This window comes from Morone saxatilis, unplaced genomic scaffold (genome assembly GCF_004916995.1).
Source record: "Morone saxatilis isolate NCDOM2014 unplaced genomic scaffold, NCSU_SB_2.0 Contig20, whole genome shotgun sequence".
NCBI classification, from domain to species: domain Eukaryota; kingdom Metazoa; phylum Chordata; class Actinopteri; family Moronidae; genus Morone; species Morone saxatilis.
The window spans coordinates 12,038,892-12,061,364 of NW_023339763.1; the positions used below are offsets into that span (position 1 = coordinate 12,038,892).

At 41.2% G+C, this 22,473-nt stretch overlaps 1 protein-coding gene across 3 annotated transcripts in view; it reads left to right on the plus strand.

The window, feature by feature from the left end:
• Window positions 1-15,792, plus strand: part of LOC118331370 (stAR-related lipid transfer protein 13-like) — a 24,394-nt gene extending 8,602 nt beyond the window's left edge. For 2 of the 3 annotated variants that reach the window (XM_035666248.1, XM_035666247.1), the window contains exons 2-14: window positions 3,796-3,867; window positions 4,868-4,949; window positions 6,611-6,674; window positions 7,296-8,614; window positions 9,453-9,623; window positions 10,134-10,293; window positions 10,443-10,641; window positions 11,004-11,217; window positions 11,722-11,836; window positions 12,457-12,708; window positions 12,999-13,216; window positions 13,600-13,776; window positions 13,865-15,792. In XM_035666248.1, coding sequence (XP_035522141.1) covers window positions 3,796-3,867; window positions 4,868-4,949; window positions 6,611-6,674; window positions 7,296-8,614; window positions 9,453-9,623; window positions 10,134-10,293; window positions 10,443-10,641; window positions 11,004-11,217; window positions 11,722-11,836; window positions 12,457-12,708; window positions 12,999-13,216; window positions 13,600-13,776; window positions 13,865-13,982 — 3,161 coding nt within the window. In that variant the 3' untranslated portion in view covers window positions 13,983-15,792. Of the gene's footprint in view, window positions 1-1,678; window positions 2,491-3,795; window positions 3,868-4,867; window positions 4,950-6,610; window positions 6,675-7,295; window positions 8,615-9,452; window positions 9,624-10,133; window positions 10,294-10,442; window positions 10,642-11,003; window positions 11,218-11,721; window positions 11,837-12,456; window positions 12,709-12,998; window positions 13,217-13,599; window positions 13,777-13,864 lie in introns of those variants that run through there. The other variant, XM_035666250.1, reaches the window with a different exon arrangement.
• The last annotated feature ends 6,681 nt before the right edge of the window (window positions 15,793-22,473 follow it).

Here is a 22,473-nt window from a genome sequence, read left to right on the forward strand (position 1 = left end):
GTGTGTGTGTGTGTGTAGAGGAACTATGACTCAATGCTTAGTTCATGCCTATACAGCCTTTACAAGCTATAACTTATCTCTTCTCTGTCCAGTATCAGTTCTGTTTATCTCTTCTTAGTTATCAGATTAATTTTGACTGAAAGGACTCATTAAATAAACATCATTTAAATATAACTTTGTATAATCAATCAAATACTCTTTAATTTTTCTCTCTGTTGAGAGTTGGCCTATCCAACAATTATCCCAGCTGAGTCCTGCTGACATGTTCGGTCCAGGAACTTCCTGTTGCTGTTCTTAGCTCACATGCCGCTCTGGACGCCTGGGAAATTCAGAGCAGGAAATGATGTCATGCAAGGCACTTCAGGGTCCTTGAGACCCAGCACAAGGCAGACATAACGCTGAGAAAAAGCTGCCAGAAAGTCAAGGTTACTGGTGTTGGATAAAAGGAAGGAAATGAAAGGTAGAGGAAAGAAAGGCAAAGGCACACTTTAAGAGAAAAAAACTCTAAGGACATTAGGGTGCTTGTATTATGTGTATTATGTAACATAGCTGGCACCTTTTGTTATGTAAGGAATTATCTTACGGCCCCTTTGTCCCACACATGGACGCCCATATTCACACACCCACACAGAGTCATACACATACCATCTGTCCACCTTCCCTGCTGTTGTTCTAGTGACTTGCTGCCGGTTGTCATATATTCTCCACAGCAGGAATGCAGCAACATGGAATAGACTGAGGGAAAAGCACAGTGGGCAGCTTGGATTAGCTCCATCTGACTGTGTGCATGTGTGTGTTTTGTGGCCCACTAATAACATGTTTGTGCACTAATTAATCTCTTGATTAAATTCTGCACAGATGAATAGCAGTGCTTTGTTCTCACGCTGACACTGAGCTTTGCCACTTGGCACCTTTGCACACAAACACAAAGACGCATTGCCAATAACACGTGCACAAACACTGTGGAACGCCTATTTGTGCTTTTTTACCCACTATATTTGGGGACTACAATGGCTTCATAACTATTGATTGCTTTTGAATGCATCACTAGGGTTTTGAAGTTCTTGTAGCATTGTTATGGTCAGTTGATTAGTAATAGGATGTATTTGCAAGTATGGTTTATTTATTCATCTATAAGAACTCAATTTAGTATTTCCATTGTTTAGCAACACATTAAGAAGCAGATCACCAACGCTTTTACTTGATCATATTTTAGTCCTTAATGAAGAGCTCAAACTTTAGCTCTAGTAATGTGTTACTCTACATAAACAATTTGGAGAAATGGACAGTGGTTTTGAAAACTATTATTTACTCTTTGAATCAATATCCTTTCATTCAATTACACCACCCCCTTTTTAAGGGCTCAGTAATTTGCTTAAACCGCAGGACATTGTAGTTTTTCATTTCTGGTTTTGGTCTTTTAATGGGATTTGTTGACATCAAAAAAAGAAAAAAAACATAAAATCACCAGATTTATCCCTTAACATTTCTTCCTTGTAATGTCTCCTGCTCTTCATCTGCATCTCCTGTTTATTTAATCTGGATTCTGTAGAAAAAAGTCAACAATCTCTTAAATCTCACATACAGCAAATAAGCGGCTGGTGTGGTACAGTCTTCCTGCTTGTGGTTTTCCCACAGGGTCTGTTCATCTCAGCTGCCTTCCCTACCCCAGCTGTCTGCCTGTCTCATCCTTTTTACATTCTTTGACTCACTGGGGGCAACATCTGGACTGTATGTGTACACACTGCATTCTCCCGGTCTGCAGTATTGCACAGTAAACCAAAAGAAAAGAGGCCGAGGTCAGAGTCTCCTTGCTTTCCTGCCAGTAGGTTCAGCTGACATGTGAAGTTAGCGTCCACCAGTCGTCAGTCTGTGACCTCAGGGGCAGCCTGATGCAAACGCCAGCTGAAATTAGCCCTTTCCACCATGGACGTGATGGGACAACACAGCTCCGGTAATGACAAAGAAGATGTGGAATTGGTGGCATCGAGCAGCCTCTTGTAGGGGCAAAGAAGAAGAAAGGATGAGGAGGTTTCAGTGAAAGAAGAAAAGAGGATGGATGGGTGAAACGTGAGGGAGTATTTTTGTATAGGGGAACATTGTGAAGGGATAAGAAAAATGTACACAAGAATGAACAAGAGGTAAAAAGTGAGAACCAGAGCGAAGAGTGTAGTGCAGCATAAGGCGGAGAGAGCTGTAAAAAATAGAGAGATATTGTATGTGGATCCTAACAAAGCAGAAAGTGCAAGAGAGGAGGTTGAGGAGAAAATTAGAGGGAAGAGAAAACCTGCATGGGGCAGGCTGGAAGAGGGAGGCAGAGTTGTAAACAGAAGGGTTGGAAAGGCAGCGAGGAAGAAAGTACAGAATCGTTGCCACTTGATGGAAAGCTGGATAGCAGCGAGTGGATGTGCCATGGGATGGAGAGGAAACAGTCTGAGCAAAGGAGAAAGAAATAGAAGCATGTCATCACCTGCACCATGAGGGCTTCAAGTAAGTTTTCAGCTGTCTGCGTTTCCTCAGATTTCCTCACCCTACAGGCTCTCTCTGGTGAAACTTTTTCTCACTGGAATTTCTCTGAGAGAGTCTCTGGTCTATTTTCAGAGTGTTACACAAAAATATTTTTCAGTCTGCCATCGTGTTTCTTTCGTATGTGATTTGGAGAGATGAGTTATGCCGAGAATGCAGGGAGAGGGATGTAATTGCTGGATTGCGGTGGAGGGATCATTTCCTCTGACCGTCTGATGGTGAAGACAGAGGCTTTTTATTGCCCTGCTGAACCTTGTCCCCTGTGTTTCTGTGGTGCTTCTCCCTTTCTCTGCCAGCACCTCTAAATGAGTGAATGAGACAAGTAAGAGTGAATGAGTGGGGCTTTGAAAAGTTGTGGAAATGTTGCTGTTGGTGGGTTATATTTAAGAGGTGTGGACGTTTATATTATTTTGAACTTGACTACTTGTCATTTAATGTCTATTATTTACAGTTTATATAATTACTTTGACTTGCTTGGATTTTTTAGAAGATGTCTTCCTACAAACCTTAAGCTTCTCACTCTTTTTTAAAATATATGTGTGTATGCATAGGTGTAAATGTGTCTCTGGTTATGTATGTCTCTGTGTATATATTATATATTTTACACTGCTGCATTTTATCACTGGCACCAAGATCATTGAAAGGTCTTTGTCAGCACAAAGCTCTGCTCATAAAGAAAACGTATACACACACACACATTTCAGAGCTGGCAGTTTAGCAGTGTGAGCAATACATATGCTAGCGGAAAAAAGCAGTAAAACAAATGCCTGTAAAACATCTCGTGGTGCTGGCGGCAGCACCTAATGGGGTGTGGTGCCATGTGTAAGGCTTGTTAAATGTATCCATTACCAGCTGAAATCCGATTGCCGGTTTTTGTGATTGGTTATTATTTGAAAGTACAGGATATGTGATATGTATATTTAAACTGTGTAAACTGCTTCCGTTGTCCTCTCAAGATAATGTGGGTCACTCACTGGCTCACTTCCAGCTTTTCCAATCTCATCATTCCAGTGAATGCCCAGAGGAAAATGTAATTCTCTGAGATGTTCCTCCACAGTATGGGATAGGGAAACAGACAATAAAAGACAGATCAGTGTACTGGAATTCTCAGAGGGAAATTCAATAATGAGGGGACTTTCCTCCACTAAAAAAATATATTATTGTAGGTCCCACTTCAACAACACTGTTTTTTTTTTGTATTACTGTGAATTGTTGCCAGAAATCCATATGATGATGTGTATACTCAACATGTCTTTTTTTGCTTTACAGAGATTGAGGCTAAGGAGGCTTGTGATTGGCTTAGGGCAGCGGGATTTCCACAGTACGCCCAGCTCTATGAAGGTAACACACACACACACACATACACACAGAGAGTAGCAACCCAGCTAACTTGTTTGACACAAAGACTTGCCCCCATCAAATCTCTGCTTTTGTTCTTTCCTGTTCCTAGTTTTTCTCTATCTCTTTCTGTCTGTCTTATTTTTTCCATCATCTCTGTTTCTCTTTTTCTGCCATCCCTCCCTCTTTGTATCCTCATCTTCTGGACCGCTGCGTTCTATTTCCAGGCTTCAGTTCCTGTCCAGAGGGAGGGGTCATGGGAAAGGCCTTGTTATCACTGCCGGGACTCTCATAGCTTCTATCGCTCTCTTTTTTCTTTCACCTTTCTCCTTCTACCCTGTCCTCAGCATGCCCACCACTCCTCTTCAAGCAGGCATTTTCTTGCCCTTTCTTTTTTTCTTTCTTTCTTTCTTTCTTTCTTTCTTTCTTGCCCTTCTTTCACTTTTCTGGAAAACCTGCAGGCGTTCATTCATGTGATGATCATCGGGTCTCATACAGTTAAGGGAAAAACAGGAAATGGTCCCAGTAATCTAAGAAGTAGTTCTTAAAATCCAGCAGTCCTGCTTTAGCAGCACACACACACACACACACACACTCACACACAAACACTATACTTCTCTGTGAACCACTGTGAGCTCCAGTAATGTCGGGTTATGGATGGCGGCCTCTGGGACTCTGTGGCTGCTGCCGGCTGCACATGATGCCTGCAGTCTGCCACCACACACAGAGAATCACCAAAATAAAAGGCTTGAGTCATTTTGGCAGCGACATTGTGGGGAATTCAAGTTATTTTGGGGTTTGAAAATGTGTGTGTGTGTGTGTGTGTGCGTGTGTGTGTTTTGTACACTTCAGATTTAGATGACAGGTGCTGATAGTGGTTGCAGAAGTTGTGCCACAAGTCTCAAACAGTTAACCCGCAGAGAAAACTGCTGTCTCCTGTCAGTCATTAACGAACAAAACTCAGTGCCTCGCTCTCCCTTTTTCTTCTTTCTCTCTTTTACAGATTCCCAGTTCCCAATTGATATTTCCTCAGTGAAAAGGGACCACGACTTTTTGGACCGAGATCTGGTGGAACCTCTAAGTCGGTAAGGGCACTCGCACAAACACACATATTATACACACTATGAGTGAGTGTGTATAATATGTGTGTTTATACATGCAGACCTCATTCTTTCTCTAGTAAAATCACAGATTCCTTTTCTCGCCCCCTCCCACTGGTTCTGTAGTCTGACTTGTCCCTGCGGCTGGGTGCTAACCGCTAATCATTAGATGTCTGACCCCGGCCCTTAATGAAGTCCCCATCCCTGTCTCCCGCTCAGACACCCAAGCTTTGATCTGGTCACCTCCCCTCCCCTCTGCCACGCTCTGATCTCCCATTCAAAGAGCAAAGACCCTCAGGGGGTAAAACAGGGGGGCTGAGGGTAACGGGGAAGGAGTGAGGGGATGCCAGTATATTCTACCAGATGGCTTTGAGTGTGTGTTTTAAGTCCCTTTGCACACCTCTATGATCTTTCTGTTTTACATCTCCTCTTCTTTTCTTCCCATTGAAGTTTTCCCGGCTTGCACCAGTATACTTGCTCCCCCCCTTATCTTTTTCTCTTTTCTCTGTTCACCCCCACCCCTCCAATTCTCCAATGTCTATGGTAGAGGAGGGTGTGGTAATTATAGCATTAGTGATTCTTGACAGCTATATTGTTAGAGAATACACATCAGACCCCCTGAGAACTGTCCCAGGAGCTGTTAAACACGTTCATAATGAGCTCTTTCTTGTTCGTACATTTCCCTTTACATGTTTTCTTTCCAGAACTATTTCCAGTTTAGATTATACATTCATGCTTGCAAGAATACATCGTGTATGGAGCATAGAATTCAAAATCAGATTCAGAATTGTTTGTACCATCCTGCAGTAGAAATACAGGTTACGGAGACTAAAATGGCTCCCTCTGTATATTTTTCAACTTGGATGTTTACTCTCAGCAAGAAAGACAGTTGATATGACAGCTTGCTGCTTTCTTGCTGGTATTTTTCTGGTTTATATGTAGCAACAAGCAATCCCTTGTCTGCCCGCTTGTATGAGAGGACAAGGAAAGTAAACAGTGAACAAAGGAGGAGGATTGCTCACTGTGCTATTAGAGGCTGAAATCTTTCAAATGATAGAGGTCACGAGCCCCAAAACATGGTTTTAATGATCCCATCTTGAAAGGCACCAAATGCAGCACCACCCTCCTAACCAGCCGCTCTTCACATGCCCCGAGTTCCAGCAGTGGGAGGGAGAAAGTGGGTGGGCAGGATGGGTGCAGACTGCATGTAGAGTTTTTGGTAAGGAGGTTTGCTCCCAGAGGTCCAGAGTATGGAAGTGGAAGGGGGTGGGGATGGGTGACAGATGAAGGGAGGAGGGAGGGTAGTAGAGGGGAGGAGCCGGCTGTGTTTCTGAGGAAAGTGAGGATCAGTCCCAGTGGAGTGATGCCAGAGACGGAGAGGAGAGGAATAGGGGGGAAAGGCAAGGTGGGAGAAAGGGATAGACAGAGTGTAATGAGAATAACCAGAAAAGAAGATCAAAGAGGAAAATGAAGAGACATGTCTGAGAGTGACAGAAGGAAAGGGAAACAGTGGCAGGAGTGACAGATAAGAGACTGTGAAAGTGAAAGAGTGAAGAAGGAAACAAACACACAGCAACAAACCGACCATATCCAACCTACCAGCACTGGCATGTTTCACTGACTGTGTGTTAATGTGTGTGTTGCAGACGTCTAAATACTCTGAACAAGTGTGCCTCCATGAAACTGGATGTCAGCCACCCCAAGAAGAAAGTAAGATATTTTTTTCCAACTGTGAGAGAGCATCTTTGTTTGTGTTTTGTTATCTGGGCAACTGAAAATATAATGCAATGTTTCTAAAAGGGGATTCACAGGGCTTGTGGATTTGCATTTGGTCCAGCTGATTTAAGTCTGGTAAAAATTGTGTCATTCAAACTAGATCAATGAAGTACTAACCACAAATTTATTCAAATGGCCAATGTTTTTATCCAAGGTGTATCTTGTGTCAGGTCACCATAGGGTGATGGCTCCCTGATGACAGGTGTGGTTAACCATCCAACCCACCCAGAGAGATGGAACGTCTCAAAACTATTAACAATTAAAGAAGTAAACAATTAAAATGCATCAGTCCAAAAGAGTACAAAAAATTTGTTTTGATTTTACCCTCACAAGTCGCGATGAAGGACGTTCATTCCATGTGACGCTATCTTTACAACTCTTAATTAATTTGTAGTGAATCCTAAATAGACTAAAGGTAAAATAAAAAGATCAATCATGATTTTTTTATTTGAACTATATATGTAAATACAACCTAAATGGAACATAAAAACTCTTATTTAGGACTGTGTTCTAGATTTTGACCCTGTACCTAATACCTCCTTTATCCTTCCATAGGGTGATGACTCTGATGAAGATGACCCATTGGCCATCAGTAAAAGGTGGACATTCGAGTGGAGCAGCCGACGTTGGTCTCGCCTACAAGACTTCCTGTTGGACAGCACCAATGAAAGCAGCCCGACCGGTCAGGGGGAGGGTCTGCACAGCACAGTGAGCAGTGAGAGTGTGCTGACAGACCTGAGTGAGCAAGAGATCACAGAAATCTCCTCCCTACACAGCGAGGACTCCGCCTCCGCCATGCCTGACTCTATATCTATGGCATCCCTCTCCGCTTCCTACCAACCACCCAGGGAACTTCCACACTACAACTCCCTGCCAATCAAGAGCAGTCGCCATGGGCAAGGCGGGCGGAGTAAAGCCAAAGAGTTTTTGCGTCGTATGGAACTTATGCGCACCTGGGGACCGTCGACGAGGCGGAAAAGCTCAAATCGCAGGCCACCACTGGTCATCAGTGGGCCGGTGTTACAGGGAGAGGAGCCTCACGCGCTGCAGATGCTCCAGTGTACTCCCATCAGCCAGTTAGAACACAGCCCTAAACACAACAGCCAAACTGATGGTGATGCTTCCTCTGTCTCCATTACCGATGATTGCAAAGGTCAATCCGAGGTGAGTGTGAGCCCCAGCAGTGAGACAGTGGCACCCAGTGTGAAGGAGCCCGTGTGTACAAAACCCCGCACTGCCAGCAAGAGAAGCAGCATGTATCTGGAAGATATGGAGCTGCCCTCTCAGGGTAAGAGGACTGAGGGACAGAGCCAGTTTGGCAGAAACCAGTTTCGCTCATATGAAAACCTCCTCGTTCACATCCCGAAAGACCATAAACCAGGCACCTTTCCAAAAGCTCTATCCATAGAGAGCCTTGTGCCTTCCCCTGATGACAGGAATAACGGGGCCCAGTCACGGGACAAAACTTCTCCATCCAAAAATGGCCTGCGTGAGCCCTGGTCTGGTAAACCTCTGTCCAAACCCCCCTGTCCGGGAGCTCCTAGGGGCAGCAGGGTGAGTGTATATGACAACGTGCCGGGCTCCCATCTTTACGCCAGCACAGGAGACTTGCTGGACTTAGAGAAAGAGGACAATCTGTTCCCTCACCTAGATGACATCATCCAGCACGTTAGTGGTTTGCAGCAAATAGTTGACCACTGGAGCCGCAGTGTGCTGCCCGAGGGTGAGACAGGGGAGGGGGAGGAGGAAGGGGAGGGCAGGACCACCCCAAGTGAGGGGGAGAGAGATGGGGTCTCCTTGAATGACACTGATTCGACAGGGACCAGTCGGGAGAGGCGGGACTCTGGATTCGGGGCCTCGCTGACAAGACCACGGTGAGTAGCTGTTCAGGCAGTTAAAAGATCATTTTGATTTTTTAGCAACTTGGGTCTTGTTTTAGTTGTTTTGGCCCTCATTTTTATTGGTTATGTCAACTTTGCACTCACTAAAGTAATTGCTGAGATCTTGGAACACACCAACAACGCTGCAACAAAGGCGAACAAGGTAAACAGTCAGACAGTCAGGTTGTAAACAAGACAGCAGCTTTGCCTGATGAGTATCTAAACCACTTTATTTGGAGGTAAAAAGTGAGGGAACCCCAAATGTCAGTAATAATCCCTTAATGCACAGGGAAACTGGTGCGGTAGGTCAAAGGTGATCCAGGAAGTTGTCTATAAACTATTATGGATGAATAGTTGAACAGTTTGGGTAATACATTTACTGTTCGCCTCCGTTTTCTCTTCAAAACAAGTTTGTCTAACAGGGAGATTTGCTTTTTTTAGTATTTAAAAAAAAAACTAAAACTCAAATTGACTTGGGGCCACTACCAAGTATTGTCAGGAGGGGTGGAGGGCTGCAAACGGTCCCTGGGGCGACAGTTTGAGATTCCTCGGCTACAGAGGTGCTCCAGCCTAGAGATTTGTTGAAAACCACTATGACTGTTGCGTTTCTTTCTCCATTGAACTTATAATAAACAATTTTCCCACATTCCCTAAGCAATCATCATGTTTGAGAATGTTATTATCATAGAATAGAGAAGATGGCCAAAACAGTGATAATAAGATCCAAGTTGTAACAAACCAGAATTATCCTTTAAATTGACCTGATAAGGCCTCCACATTTACAGAATTGCTCAGTCTCTCATTATTTACTGGTATTTTCTCTTCATCCCAGCCTACGATGGCCTAGTTTCAGGACTTCTGATCATCTCAACCAGCCAGCATCTTCCCTGCAGATCGGCAGCCAATCAGCAGGCCAGCTCAGCCTGCTGCAGAAGTTCTCTTTGCTCCGTCTCACGGCCATCATGGAGAAATATTCAATGTCTAATAAACATGGCTGGACATGGTGGGTATACGTGCTGGTACTTCTGCTTACAAATTTCTGTTGATTCTGTTGTGCCTTATTATTTCTTCCAAGCCAACTAAGGATGCTCTGTATGTGTGTGACAGTTTTTGCACAGATTATTTTTACTGCTTCCTTCAACTTCTCTATATCAGGGACAAAACAGCAGGACTATATGCACAATCAACAACACGTTTTAAGAAGCATAACTTAATCTACGACACCGACACTGGCTGTTACAATGGGTTCATGCATGTTTAGGTTGTCAAAGGCAGCAGTGTTGGTCAAAAACTGGCTTTAGATTTCTCAGCCACACACAGCACAGCCCGACAGTCGCCATGACCTGCATATACAAGTACATCCTTGTGTTGTTAACGATCAGCCCTGTTTGTTTTTATTATCCCCGAGAGGGAAACTGTTGACCAGCATCTACAGGAAGAGAGAGATAATGAAAGCATAGGCAGCTCTTTCTCCCACACACTTCCCTAATTGTTTTCTGTCTATTGCTCCCAGGTCTGTTCCCAAGTTTATGAAGCGCATGAAGGTGCCAGACTACAAAGAGAAGAGTGTGTTTGGTGTTCCCCTCATCATCCATGTCCAGCGCTGTGGTTTTCCGCTCCCTCTGTGTTTACAGCAGGCCCTCTGCCACCTCAGAACACACTGTCTGGACCAGGTTAGAGAGGAAAACAACATTTACAAAGCTGAATTTACTATACTATACTATATCTCCCCTCACTATAGCGATAGATGTTGGTTATTTACATTTGTCCTGTTTCTTTTCCATCTTGCCCTTCTATCTTTCTTCTTCCCTTCCTGTCTCAGGTGGGATTGTTCCGCAAGTCCGGCGTGAAGTCTCGTATTCAGGCTCTGAGGCAACAGTGTGAGCTGTCCCCTGACTCTGTGAGCTACGAGGACCAATCAGCGTATGATGTGGCCGACATGGTCAAACAGTTCTTCAGAGACTTGCCAGAGCCTCTGCTAACAAGCAAGCTGGGGGAAACCTTCCTGCATATTTACCAGTGTAAGTCGCCTCGGAGCGATGACTGCTGTAACATGTTGTCATACTGAAGTCATCTGCCTCAGAAGATGATGACTGTAAATGGTTTAAATTGAGATCATTTGAATGTGGATTCGTACAGCCAACCAGTCAGTTGATATTATGCTCACAAGCTGTATTTTTTAGCAGGGTACATAGCATTTACAGGAAGTAATAAACGGTCAAAATAACTATAGCTTTAATGTCTCACTGACAATAATAGTTTGATTACTACTTACTTACTGTATGTATTATATTTATGAAAATATCGCACATCAAAGATTGGATGTTTGGAACTATGAGTTATCCTTTGATCCATCCTGATGTCCTCTTTTTTTTGTCTTTAGATGTCCCAAAAGAGCAGAGGTTGCAGGCCGTCAGAGCAGCCATTTTGTTGATGCCAGACGAAAACAGGGAGGTTTTGCAGACGTTGCTCTCCTTTCTGCGTGATGTCACTTCCTTGGTGGAGGAGAACCAGATGACACCGATGAACCTGGCTGTTTGTCTGGGACCTTCGCTCTTCCACCTCAGCATATTGAAGAACGAGACGCTGTCGCCAAGGTGCATATACGAGCTGAAACCAAACTCATCAACGTGTGTTATTATTACAAACAAGTAAATGTATTTGGCAAATATAGCTCTTGCTGTGCAAATTTAAATCACAATCCTTTTTTAAAATGTTTAGATATTCATTTCACTGTAAATAAAGTGAACAGTTATTAAGCTAAGAGAAAACAGCATTGTAAGTTTGATAAATACAGAATTTTAATTTTCTTCGACCTGCTAAACACTATTGTTTTTCTAGTGTAAGTAATGTCAGTCAGTATTACTACTGCTATCAGTGATATCATGGTGTCTTATTTCCCTCTATGTAATTTGCCACCAAAACCACGTTATTTTTTTGTTAGTTCATTCAACTTGCATGAAGGCTTTCTGTACGTATGGGAACTCCTTATGACAGAAATTGCCTATACCTCAACCTCAAGTGCATTCTTCTGTCCCATTATGTGAATCCTCTTATGATTTATGTTCTGCATATTCTCTATAATTTCTCTATTCCTCAAGGTCAATCCAGAGGAAGTACACCACAGGCCGCCCCGATCAGAAAGACCTTAGTGAGAACCTGGCCGCCACCCAGGGTCTGGCACACATGATCATTGAGTGCCAGCGTCTCTTTCAGGTCAGGATTTATAGCAGTATTTGATTGCTTATAAATGATCCATATATGATGGGTTGACTGCTACTTTTAGGGTTGTCTCCACAATTCATCGTGTTGACTAAGAAATAAGACATAATCACATCTTTATATCTGAAATTAACGGACAAAAATAACAAAGCAGAGTGATGTTTTTCCCCCGCTGCATTGTTATTATCCAAGGCTACAGTATTATTGTGGGTAATGAGCTCATTTCTAAAACTGTATATCATCATTACCTTGAGGCTGTCAGTGTGTACAGTATACAGTATACTGCTGCAGCCAGTAAAAACCTTTTTGAGTGACTAAGAAAAACAGGCTTGATCACCAAGTGTTTTTGAGTTTAATGTGGTTTTATGAGTTTGAAATTTTAAGGTTTTTTGACATTGGATATTAATACGTTGTTCCACTTTTCAAGAGCTGGCATGACATATTTATAAATCTCTGTCATCTCAGTGCATAAGCTATTGCTCCAATAGGAAATGGACAACCCAGTGAAATTGCACTTCGTTTTATTTGTGGAGATGTATTTTCTGCTTTAGACATGGTAGTATTTAGGCCTGAACTGATGTGATGTGCTGCACGTCCTCCGTCTCTTTTTCCAGATCCCAGAGGAGATGGTGACCCAGTCTCGCAACTCCTACATGGAGGCTGAGCTGATGGTGCCCCCACTGGACGAGCTGTGCAAGGTTCACGAGGAAGATGTGGATGAGGACGAGGAAGAGGAGGATGAGGAAGGATCCTATCATGCACACCTTGAAAGGCTTGTCCAGAACCTGCTGGAAGAGGCCAAAGATAAGAGCAAAGGCTGGGTGTCTCGCTCAACTACTGATTATACAGAACTGGCATTTAAAAAGGTATGTGGTTTTTGAATTTCTGGAATATGAAGGGATTTTGAGAGGGCCAGGAAAGAAAGAAAGGAAAACAGGAAATATCAGCATCTTTATAAATCTATGACACAGGAATTAAATTATTATACTACTAGTCTGTTTGGGGTTTGAGGTATAGTGAGCCAAAAAACAAGGAAACTAAAGGAAAATCCTGATTTGTATAGACATCTCTTTGCATGAAGACCTACTTAAATTTCAAAATATACACAATCAGATAAAGTATAAATCTCTTTTGTCACATTGGGTTTGTGTGTAAGGTGGGAGATGGTAACCCTCTGAGACGGTGGCGAGTGTGTGTTGAGGTGTCGGCAACTCCCAATGAGGTGCTGCAGCGGCTGCTGAGAGAGCGCCCCCTGTGGCAGACTGAGCTACAGCAGGAGAAGGTTCTGGAGACGCTGGATAAACAGACAGACGTGTACCAATACTCCTGCTGCAACATGGCACCTCAACCCAGCTGCGACTATGTGGTACTAAGGTCAGGATTAATGGATTTAAATGTCTGAATGCTTTGTGTGTTTTCTTGAGAATTATTCATTACGTAGCTTTTCAGGTACTTTAAGCAAGCACCTTACACTGTCAGTGCCAACAGATTTTTTAAAAGAATGGGCAGTTGTAGTCACAACATGTTAAGACTATTACAATTCAAAATAAAACTATTACAATTCAAAATAAAAAATGTTTTCTGATGTTTTATAGACCAACAACTTATCAGTCAATCAAGAAAATAATATGAAGATTAGTTAATAATTAAAATAATTATTAGTTGCAGTCCTATAAAAAACAATATCTCACACTCCCACAATAAATGCCTGACTAAACTCACCGCTTTTCTATTATTTTGTCTCTACGCCCCCTCAGATCATGGCGCACAGACTTGTCTAAAGGCTCCTGCGCGTTGGTGTGTGTGTCCGTCGAACATGATGACAGCCCACGCGTGGGAGCAGTAAGGGCGGTGGTGCTGGAGTCACAATACCTCCTCGAGCCATGTGGGACTGGGAGGACCAGGCTCACACATATCTCCAGAGTGGACCTCAGGTGTGGGCGGACTTTAAGTGTTCTCATAGTCGAAGATTTAATCAGCATAGCAATCATTAATATGCATTATTTACTCTTCTTGCTACAGGGGAAGGTCTCCAGAATGGTACAACAAGGCTTTTGGTCACCTGTGTGTTAATGAAGTCCAGATGATTCGCTCCTCTTTTCAACCGATAGATCAGACGAGCACTGAGGCTAAGATCTGAACCTCAGAGATCAAGCTTTGTCTTGGGTCACACTTCCAGAGCAGTTGGGCCTGAGAACCAGTGACCCAGGACGGAACTCATCCAGGCAGTGTCTTTTCACGCTGCTGAGCCACACTGAGGTTTACTGTACCTTACTGTACTGAGTTACAGTCATTCACACACACAAGGGAAGGGAGGAGTGTTTTTTTTTTGTATATTACTTCTTATTTATCTCATAAATTATCATTTTAAAATCCCTTTTTGTAAACCACGGAACAAATGCTGGTTTCCAGTTCCAAATATGAAACCACTAATTTGATTTTCTTTGCATAACCATTGATGTTTCATATAATTGGCTTGCAACCATGTGCATTACGTAAGGTTGTGTGGACAGAAACAATTTTCAGTTTCAATTGCTCTGGGTCATTCTTCCAAATCCTCATCTACTAATCCAATATCCTGCAAAAAAAGATGACCTTATAAGACAGGAAGTACCAGCTGTGATCATGAGATGGTTGCCATAGTGTTCGGGTTAATGTTGAATATGTAACACCTTAATTTAAAAATTGTTATTGTAATAGAGTACCTACCTGGAACTTACACATATATATGACTGTTTCTGAAAATCTGAAAAAGGTTACAGTTGAAATCCTGTATTTGTATTGATTAATTTTAGAACACTAATGTCACATAAAATGTCACATGGCCTGCCAGTGAAATATAAATGACTCATTTGAATGAAACAATTTTTCCTCTCAAATGTATTATTGAACAGACCTAATCTGCGTTCATCACGGTCAGTCAAAACAGACATTACAAAAACAACACTGACAATATTTGGTATTGACATCTTATTCCTGTAAAAGTCACACTTTTTTAATGAATTTGTCCATCTATAAACTAATGCAAACTGGAGCAGCTTTTTACTCCTCCTACAATACTGTTAACTTCCACAAGTACAGAAACATAAATCCCAGTTCATCCTGTCAATAGGAATTACCAGGACCAGTACAATATGGGTACATGTCAGCGTTACATTATGAAATGTGCACTAGTTCAGGAAAGTACATGAGGAATCTGGATCACAGAAAAAGGAAACACTCATCGGGTCCATAAATGTACATTGTGTTTAATATCACTGTTGATTTAGTTCTCTGTCACTATTTTCAGTGTTAAACTTATCTACATGTTATTTTAAAGTTATAATTGTCATTATATCAATGTATATGGTTTCACTTTTGCTTTTTCTTGCTGTCATGTTATACAATGTCTAAGACATGTGACCATTTCACTGCTTCTGGGAAGCATGTTTGAAATTGTGTGTGCCCGTGTATCTGCATTTTAGATATACGTACAGCCTGTATTGTAAATATAAATGACGCTTTCTGTGCCAGCAGATCAAACATCATAGCTTTTTAGGGTCTTCCTATCATATTGATAAACAGAAATGTGAACTTTTCACACACCATCCTACTAAAGCAATAGCAGACTAAAGCTTGCTCTGCCATGGCACTGCCTTGGCTTTTTTTTTTGTTACGGCTGTAGGCAGCGTTGCTATGGTGTTGCTATGATACAGTATCTCTACAGTGCAACCAAAATCCTACATGGATGCTGTTTGCTGAGAAGTAGTGTGGTGTGTGTGTGTGTGTGTAAATATGCGTGTATGAAAGAGACAAAAAGACAAAGAGTGAGTGAGTGACTCTGACGTGAGCCCGTGGCTGTGTAGGGAGAGACTTTAAATCTAGCTGAGTAGCTGAGACCAGGTCTGCTTGGTTATTTCTGGCAAAGTGACAGAAAACAGAACCATTGTTTCTAAACAAGAGAATAAAAACTCTGAAAAATTAACAATTTCTGTGGAAATGTTCTTCTTGTCAATATTCCAGGCATGAAAATCACAGCAAAACACGTCACACATCATATTGTCCTTGTTATGTTTTCTTTTGTCCATTGAGCGGTGCTGTTGCCCCGCTGGAGTCTGAAGGTCATGAATGATTCTGGAAAGTATGCCATAGAAAATGTTTTCAGATACTGGAGTGAATGAAGAGTCATCAAAGCAGCAGGGGGTTCTCCCTAAGGACACCTACACTGTGTCCTTTAAAAGGGATGGATGTAGGAAACTAAACCTCCACGGCTCAGATCAATACTCAATCACATTTACCTACTTAGCCGTGTTAGTTGAGGACTCTCGCAGAGGACGATGAAGGTGTTCGGGTACAGATGCTGCTCTCCCCAGTCTCCTTGTGAGCCAGAGTGTGTGTTAGTTTTGTACCGACACGGAAATGAGTAAAATGTTGCTTCATTAACTTCTACCTCATTTAACATGTCAATGATTTTATCTAGAAAGTAGGGCACACTGTTACAGCTCCTGAATGTCAATGATTCTCTGCACTGTGGGTGTACCTTTGCTCCACTACTCTGTGGGCTCTGACAAATGAGGAACATCATGTTGCAAATTGCACTCAAAAGTAAAAAAAAAAGAAAAAGAAAAAAGGATTACTGACAAGGTGAAACAAACATTGATTCTGATTCTTTCCCCAATTGAATCCACTTTATTCCAAAGGTCTGAGCAGATGTTGAAGATTATGAAGACATGGATTGTGCAAAAAGAAAGTGTAATTTGATTTGACATAACTGGCTCTCCATCTGAACAGATAAAATGCAGAGGGAATCAAAACGTCAGTGCTCCTTCACACAGGGTGACCCTGCAAAAGCATTTCAGGGTGACCTCCTCTGGAGAAGACAGGAAGTGCATGTCCAGTTACCACACCTGTCCAAGAAATCTTTACATCCCGGGTGTAACTTTAAATGGTTGACTTTTCTGTCTAGAAGTGTGAAAGATTTTCAACATTTTATTATTTTTACATAATATTGATAATATTTCATATTCTTATATATTTCATATTTTTGCCAAATTGACACCATTAGAAACAAGCTAAATTATCTATTATTACTATATGTTTGCATTGTACCCATGGACTTACACGCAACTCTCAATGAATTGCTTTCTGATTGAAGAAAACTTTTAAAACGTGATGATTCATGGGCAAGTTCTGGAGCTATAAGGAGCGTCTTTTTTCTGGGATTTGTAAGCGGGTGTGTGGACGTTTATTCATGATGGACATCGATGTGACCAGGAAGTGTAAGTAAGGCACAATCTATAAATATGTGTATCACGTATGTGTGTTCAGAATTGACTGAGTTATTCCTTATGACTCAGAGAAAGAGCACAAACACAGATAGCTGCTTAGGCCTCACTGTGTATCACAATTAGGCTTTTTCACCCCTAATTGTTTTTCATGTTTTGTTAGTTATTGGTGTTTTTTTTATGTATGCATGTTAAGTAAAACTGAATCCTCATTTTAAAAGATTCCACTTAACAAGAAAGTGTCTAGTCTGTGATACAGTGTAAAATTAACTAGTAGGACTACAAACATTAATAGTGATTTGAAAATCAATACTTTGGTCACCACAAGAAACTCAAAATCCACAAAAAGCATACACTCAACCATATCTTTAATACACTTTTAACTAATAAAGAACTTCAGTGGTGAGATTTATGGATGCAGAAAAAGACCTAAAGCCATATTAAAACCTAGTATTCTTTTAGAAAATATAATTGAGTATACTTTTTTTAAAACTTGATGATATATCATTGAGCCTTAAAGTTGTTGATGAAATCACTTGCGATATCACAAAACTAATCTGTTTTTGTCTTTGCTTTTGTTTCATTTTCCTTATGTCACAAATATAAATGTATGTTATGTAGCAACGCTGGTTAATCTTAACCCAGCCTCACTTACTGTATGTCACAGACCAAAGTAACAGGATTGGGAAAAACATCTCTTATCTCCAATCATTAACATCATCATTCTCACTATCTGAAAACCTCAGTTGATGTTTGTGGTGATTGACTTTGGATGCTGTTTAATGTTGTTACTCTTTATCTGCATCACGGTCACATCATGGAGGCCGAGCAGAGAGAGAGAGAGAGAGAGGGAGAGAGAGAAAGAGAGAGAGAGAGACACACACACAGGGGGAAGCAGATGTATCTCCTCCGAGCCTGGTTAATCCACTGTCTTATTCCAGACAACCATGATAAGGTCATTAATGAATAAATTATCTGATGAATGAATTATTGATGAGACCATGTTGGCAGTTGTGTGTACAGTATCCTTGAGTGTGTGTCCTGATATTGGCGTATATAACCAAAACTATGCACAATTAATTAGAAAAATTAGTGACGCATGTTGTAAATGTTGTAAAGGAGAAGAAATCTGTCATTTACATAAGGTCGAGAGTTGGAGCTTTAGTAGTTTTAAATGACGTTTAAATGAATGAAAAATCCACAGATGTTGGGCCGTAATAGAAACAAATCCATGCAGATGGGGTATACATGAAGTACTTTGCTTGCTGTATTTCATCTACGTTACCAACGTCCTTGATCACATTTGTTACTTTCATGGCAAACAAGTTGAGTATGAGCATGGAAAATGTCAACTGTCAAGTCGTGGAGTTCAATATTGGTGCTGTTGTAAACCAGAAGCGAAGTGCATTCCAGGGACATCTTTTCAGGCCTTGCAGGTTTAGAAATGTTACCATTTTTTATATAAATCAGTATGGCAAGAAAAGTTGGACATGTGCAGCAATATTTATGGTTATCCTAACACAATGTGAACATAAACAATAGCAGTAATATGAATTGTTTTCCACAGTACTTAATAAATTCCATTATTATGGAAAGTTTACTGTTGCATTTTTATTAAACAGGAAACATTTAGTTAATGATCGCTCATATAAACATTGCTTTAATGTTCCATAGAAAAGACAAGGATGACAAAGCTATGCTGAACACGTGAACATAGAATACTACTGCAGATTTACAGTATAAACTGATTTGTTAGAGCACCGGTGACCCTGTACACACAATATGAGGATCCTGGAACAGGAACAGCTAATAGAAAAGCAGCCACTATTCATGTTACATCTGTATTTGACAAGTCAGTATGCCATAAAAAAGGTCTACTGGATGTTATGACAAGATTGGAATTCTTTCTCAGGCTCGTTGGCCTAAGTGTCTCATCTGCAAACCCTTGTAGGAGAACTCAAATTAGTCCCAGTGTGGGCCTCTCATGTATTACTATTATATTTGAGCAGAAGCATCAGATTTTCTGAAAAATAATTACACAGCAATCTTGAAAATACCCGGAAGGTCGTTTTACAACACTTACTATTGTTGTGAAGGTATTTCCAGAATCCTCAGACACATCTAACCACCTAGATGAAAAATGATGATGGTAAAAGTTTTTTCAGCTTTATTTGATGAAAACTGCTGCCTGCTGCAGGTGAAATCGACACTATGAGAGCGGAGAGAGTGAACCAAAACAGTTGCAGTTATCACAGCTAAACAATGAGGTAAAGATCTTTGTAAAGCCGAGCGGAGCTACAGATTGAAGTGATAATTCTCTGTAAATTCATCATGACGAGGGACCTACTTTTACATTGCATTGTCATTTGTGTAATTTGATACATGGTTATTACTTAAAAAAACTACTATAACGTTTAAGTTAAGCTTTAAGTTTGTGTCTAATTTTGATTTTATAGATTTGATATATTTTTATTTCATTTATAGAGCATAGACAGACAGTCGCTGGCAGGTCCCTACAGGTACCTGATTGGACTTGTCCTTCACTACATGTGGTAATTGACTGCAATCACCTTTTGCTTCATACAGTGTTTACATACCCCCATAGGGTCCTGACAGGAGGTCTTATGAGGCCATGAATGAAAACACTAGTGTGGGGGCATTAACTCTGTCCCCTTCATTTACTAATTTATCTTTTAATAGAGAACACATTTACATTGTTTAGTACGCTTTATTCCACTGAGTCTAAAGCTATATCACACTTTTATATTGAGCAAAATGTCTAAACTCAGTATGCTTTTTACTTTAAGGTTTTACCATCACATACTAAATTCTGTTTGTGATGTGTATTTGGTTGTGCACAACAATTCAACATGATGGATTTGATATCTTTGCAAATCTTGAGACCTTGAGTAGAATTTTTAATAAAGTTCTGAGGGTTTGAAGGATGCTTGGCCGCATAATAATTGACTCATCAGGGGTTTGAGTGTCCATGGGTTTGAAGAGATTGAGCTGTACTGGATCGTTGTCACGTATACTAACAACAAAAGTGCAGATGCTGTTAACAAGCAGATGTGTTCACAATTTTGAAGAATTGTTCACTGGTGTCTGGTGCAGTACACATTTTCAAAGCTGGCCTTGCTAACTCAATAGCCTTGATGGCCACATACTGTACGTAAGCTTTTCCATCAAACTGATGCCTGTTTCATCTCAGCTAGGTTATTCATGGCCACTATCACAGTTCAAGAGCCACACGTCCAAGCCCAGTCAAAGAGCTGAGTCCTTGATCCCAGGTTGTGACCCCTGTCAAAGAACTGGATCCTTCATCCCTGGTGGCAGCTTTCCAGACCAAAGAGAGTGTTACCACAAACCAATGTCTCTCCATTTGAATAATGGAAATAAGGAACTGAGATATAACTTACACAGAAGAATATGTTTAAAAATATTTGCTATTGGAACATTTTGTTCTTCATCTCCAAAATAGCAATTCTTCCTTGACTCAGACAAAAGAGGCTTCTTTAAACTTCCATCACTGCATACTTTTGAGTCCAGAGGGATTTTAAATGGATTCATAAGAGAAAAGATGGTCTAATCTCCTTAACTCATGGAGGAGAGTGTAATCCTTAGAATACGACAATGACCAATATTGAGTTTATGAGATTTCCGCAGGATGACATTTTTCCTTCAGCTCTTTCCTTCAGACTGATCAACAGGCCCGCTTTATCTTTATCTTTACAACTTTATTAAGCTACTTTGTGGTGTCCTTTTGAGGATTGTCTTCTGCAATTCCACCAGTATTAGAGCCACTGAGTGAATGCAACAGGGAATACGACCTGCTTGTTCAAAGTATTTGGTCCCCAGATTGCAGAGGATCTAAGTGAAAGAGCCAATAAGAAAATCTTATCTAATGGGCTCAGAGTTGGGTTAGGTCTTTTAGTCTGTTACTAAGTCTCATTTTCAACTAAGAAGTGGGGGGAAAAAAGCAGTAGGGAGAGTTTTTACACATGTTTTTAAGTTAATCTTCAAATAGTTTTCAAGAATGTCATTTTCTTGATTTGTGCCCAATTAGGACAGATATGTCCCAAAAAATAAGAAATTATTATAAATTATCACCTTGTTGAGAACCATAATAGCAATATGATAACCACAATATGTCTGCACAGCTGTATTTGTTTGAAAAACAATTATAAACAGAGAAAAATTATTCAGAAACTGACACAGTTAACGACAGAAAAAAAAAATCATTGATCAATTGGATGTAAAGAGACAGCAAGCTGCTGTGTTGTGCTCTGTCTCCCATCACTATCTCTATCGCTCTCTCTTATACACACACACACACACACAGAACTGGACAGACACACAGGAGTGTATGTGGATGCACACTCACACACACAATCTTGATGATGACTCACTTCGTCTGTGAAAACAGGAAGTTATTACCTGTGATATTATCACTGTCTAAGGTCAGCTCTTTATACATATATGTCTACTTTTCAGTTATACCTAATAGCCGATTGGGAAGCAGAATACGACAAATCTAAAAACCTCACAAATCTTTATTCTGTTATTTTGTGTGGCGCCATTATTGTCAAGGCCTTTACTGCTTTATCACCATTTTAAATGATAACAGCTCACAGTAGATAAGTGTCAAACCAAATCTAACCACAACCACTACATAGAGAATAAATGCCAAGAAAACAAACAAATTTTTTTTCAATATGCTCTGATCAAACCCTTTCTGACAGACGTCACCTCTGCTGCTCTCTCTGTCTGCCTGATCCTCACTGAGTCCCCATCCCCTCTGAAGCTGCAGCACTCTGATCATCAGCCCACACAAGACACTGGCACTACCTCCACACATCTCTACAAAGGTACACTGGAAACAGAGAGGTAAATGACTGCCTGCCCGCAAGTACTGCATTTCTACTGGAGGTGAGGAAGGGGAATGAGAGAGATGAGGTGGAGGACAGATCAGAGAGAGAGAGAGAGAGAGGGAAGGAAAGAGAAGGAGAACAATGTCAGTGCTTTTTTTTACCCAATCACCAACCAGATCCCGGTTAAGACCTCTTTTTCTGCTAAAGGAGTCTTTTGTGGAATCATGACAAAGCTGCAGAAGCAAGCCTTTGTCTGAAAACAAAGAGGAGTGTGTTTGTGCGTGAGAGAGAGCCTGCTATTGTGGTTGTGTGTGTGAGTGTGTGTGTGTGTGTGCGCGTGCGTGCGTGAGTGCGTGTGAACCCAAGTGTGTGCACATCCAAGAGCAAGATAGCATGTGTTAGTTTGAGAAATTACTTCTCTGAGTGTGAGGGAAGTGTGTAACAGATGCAGGCGTTGTGTGTGAGTGTACGTTTGAGTGTGTGTGTGTGTGATTGT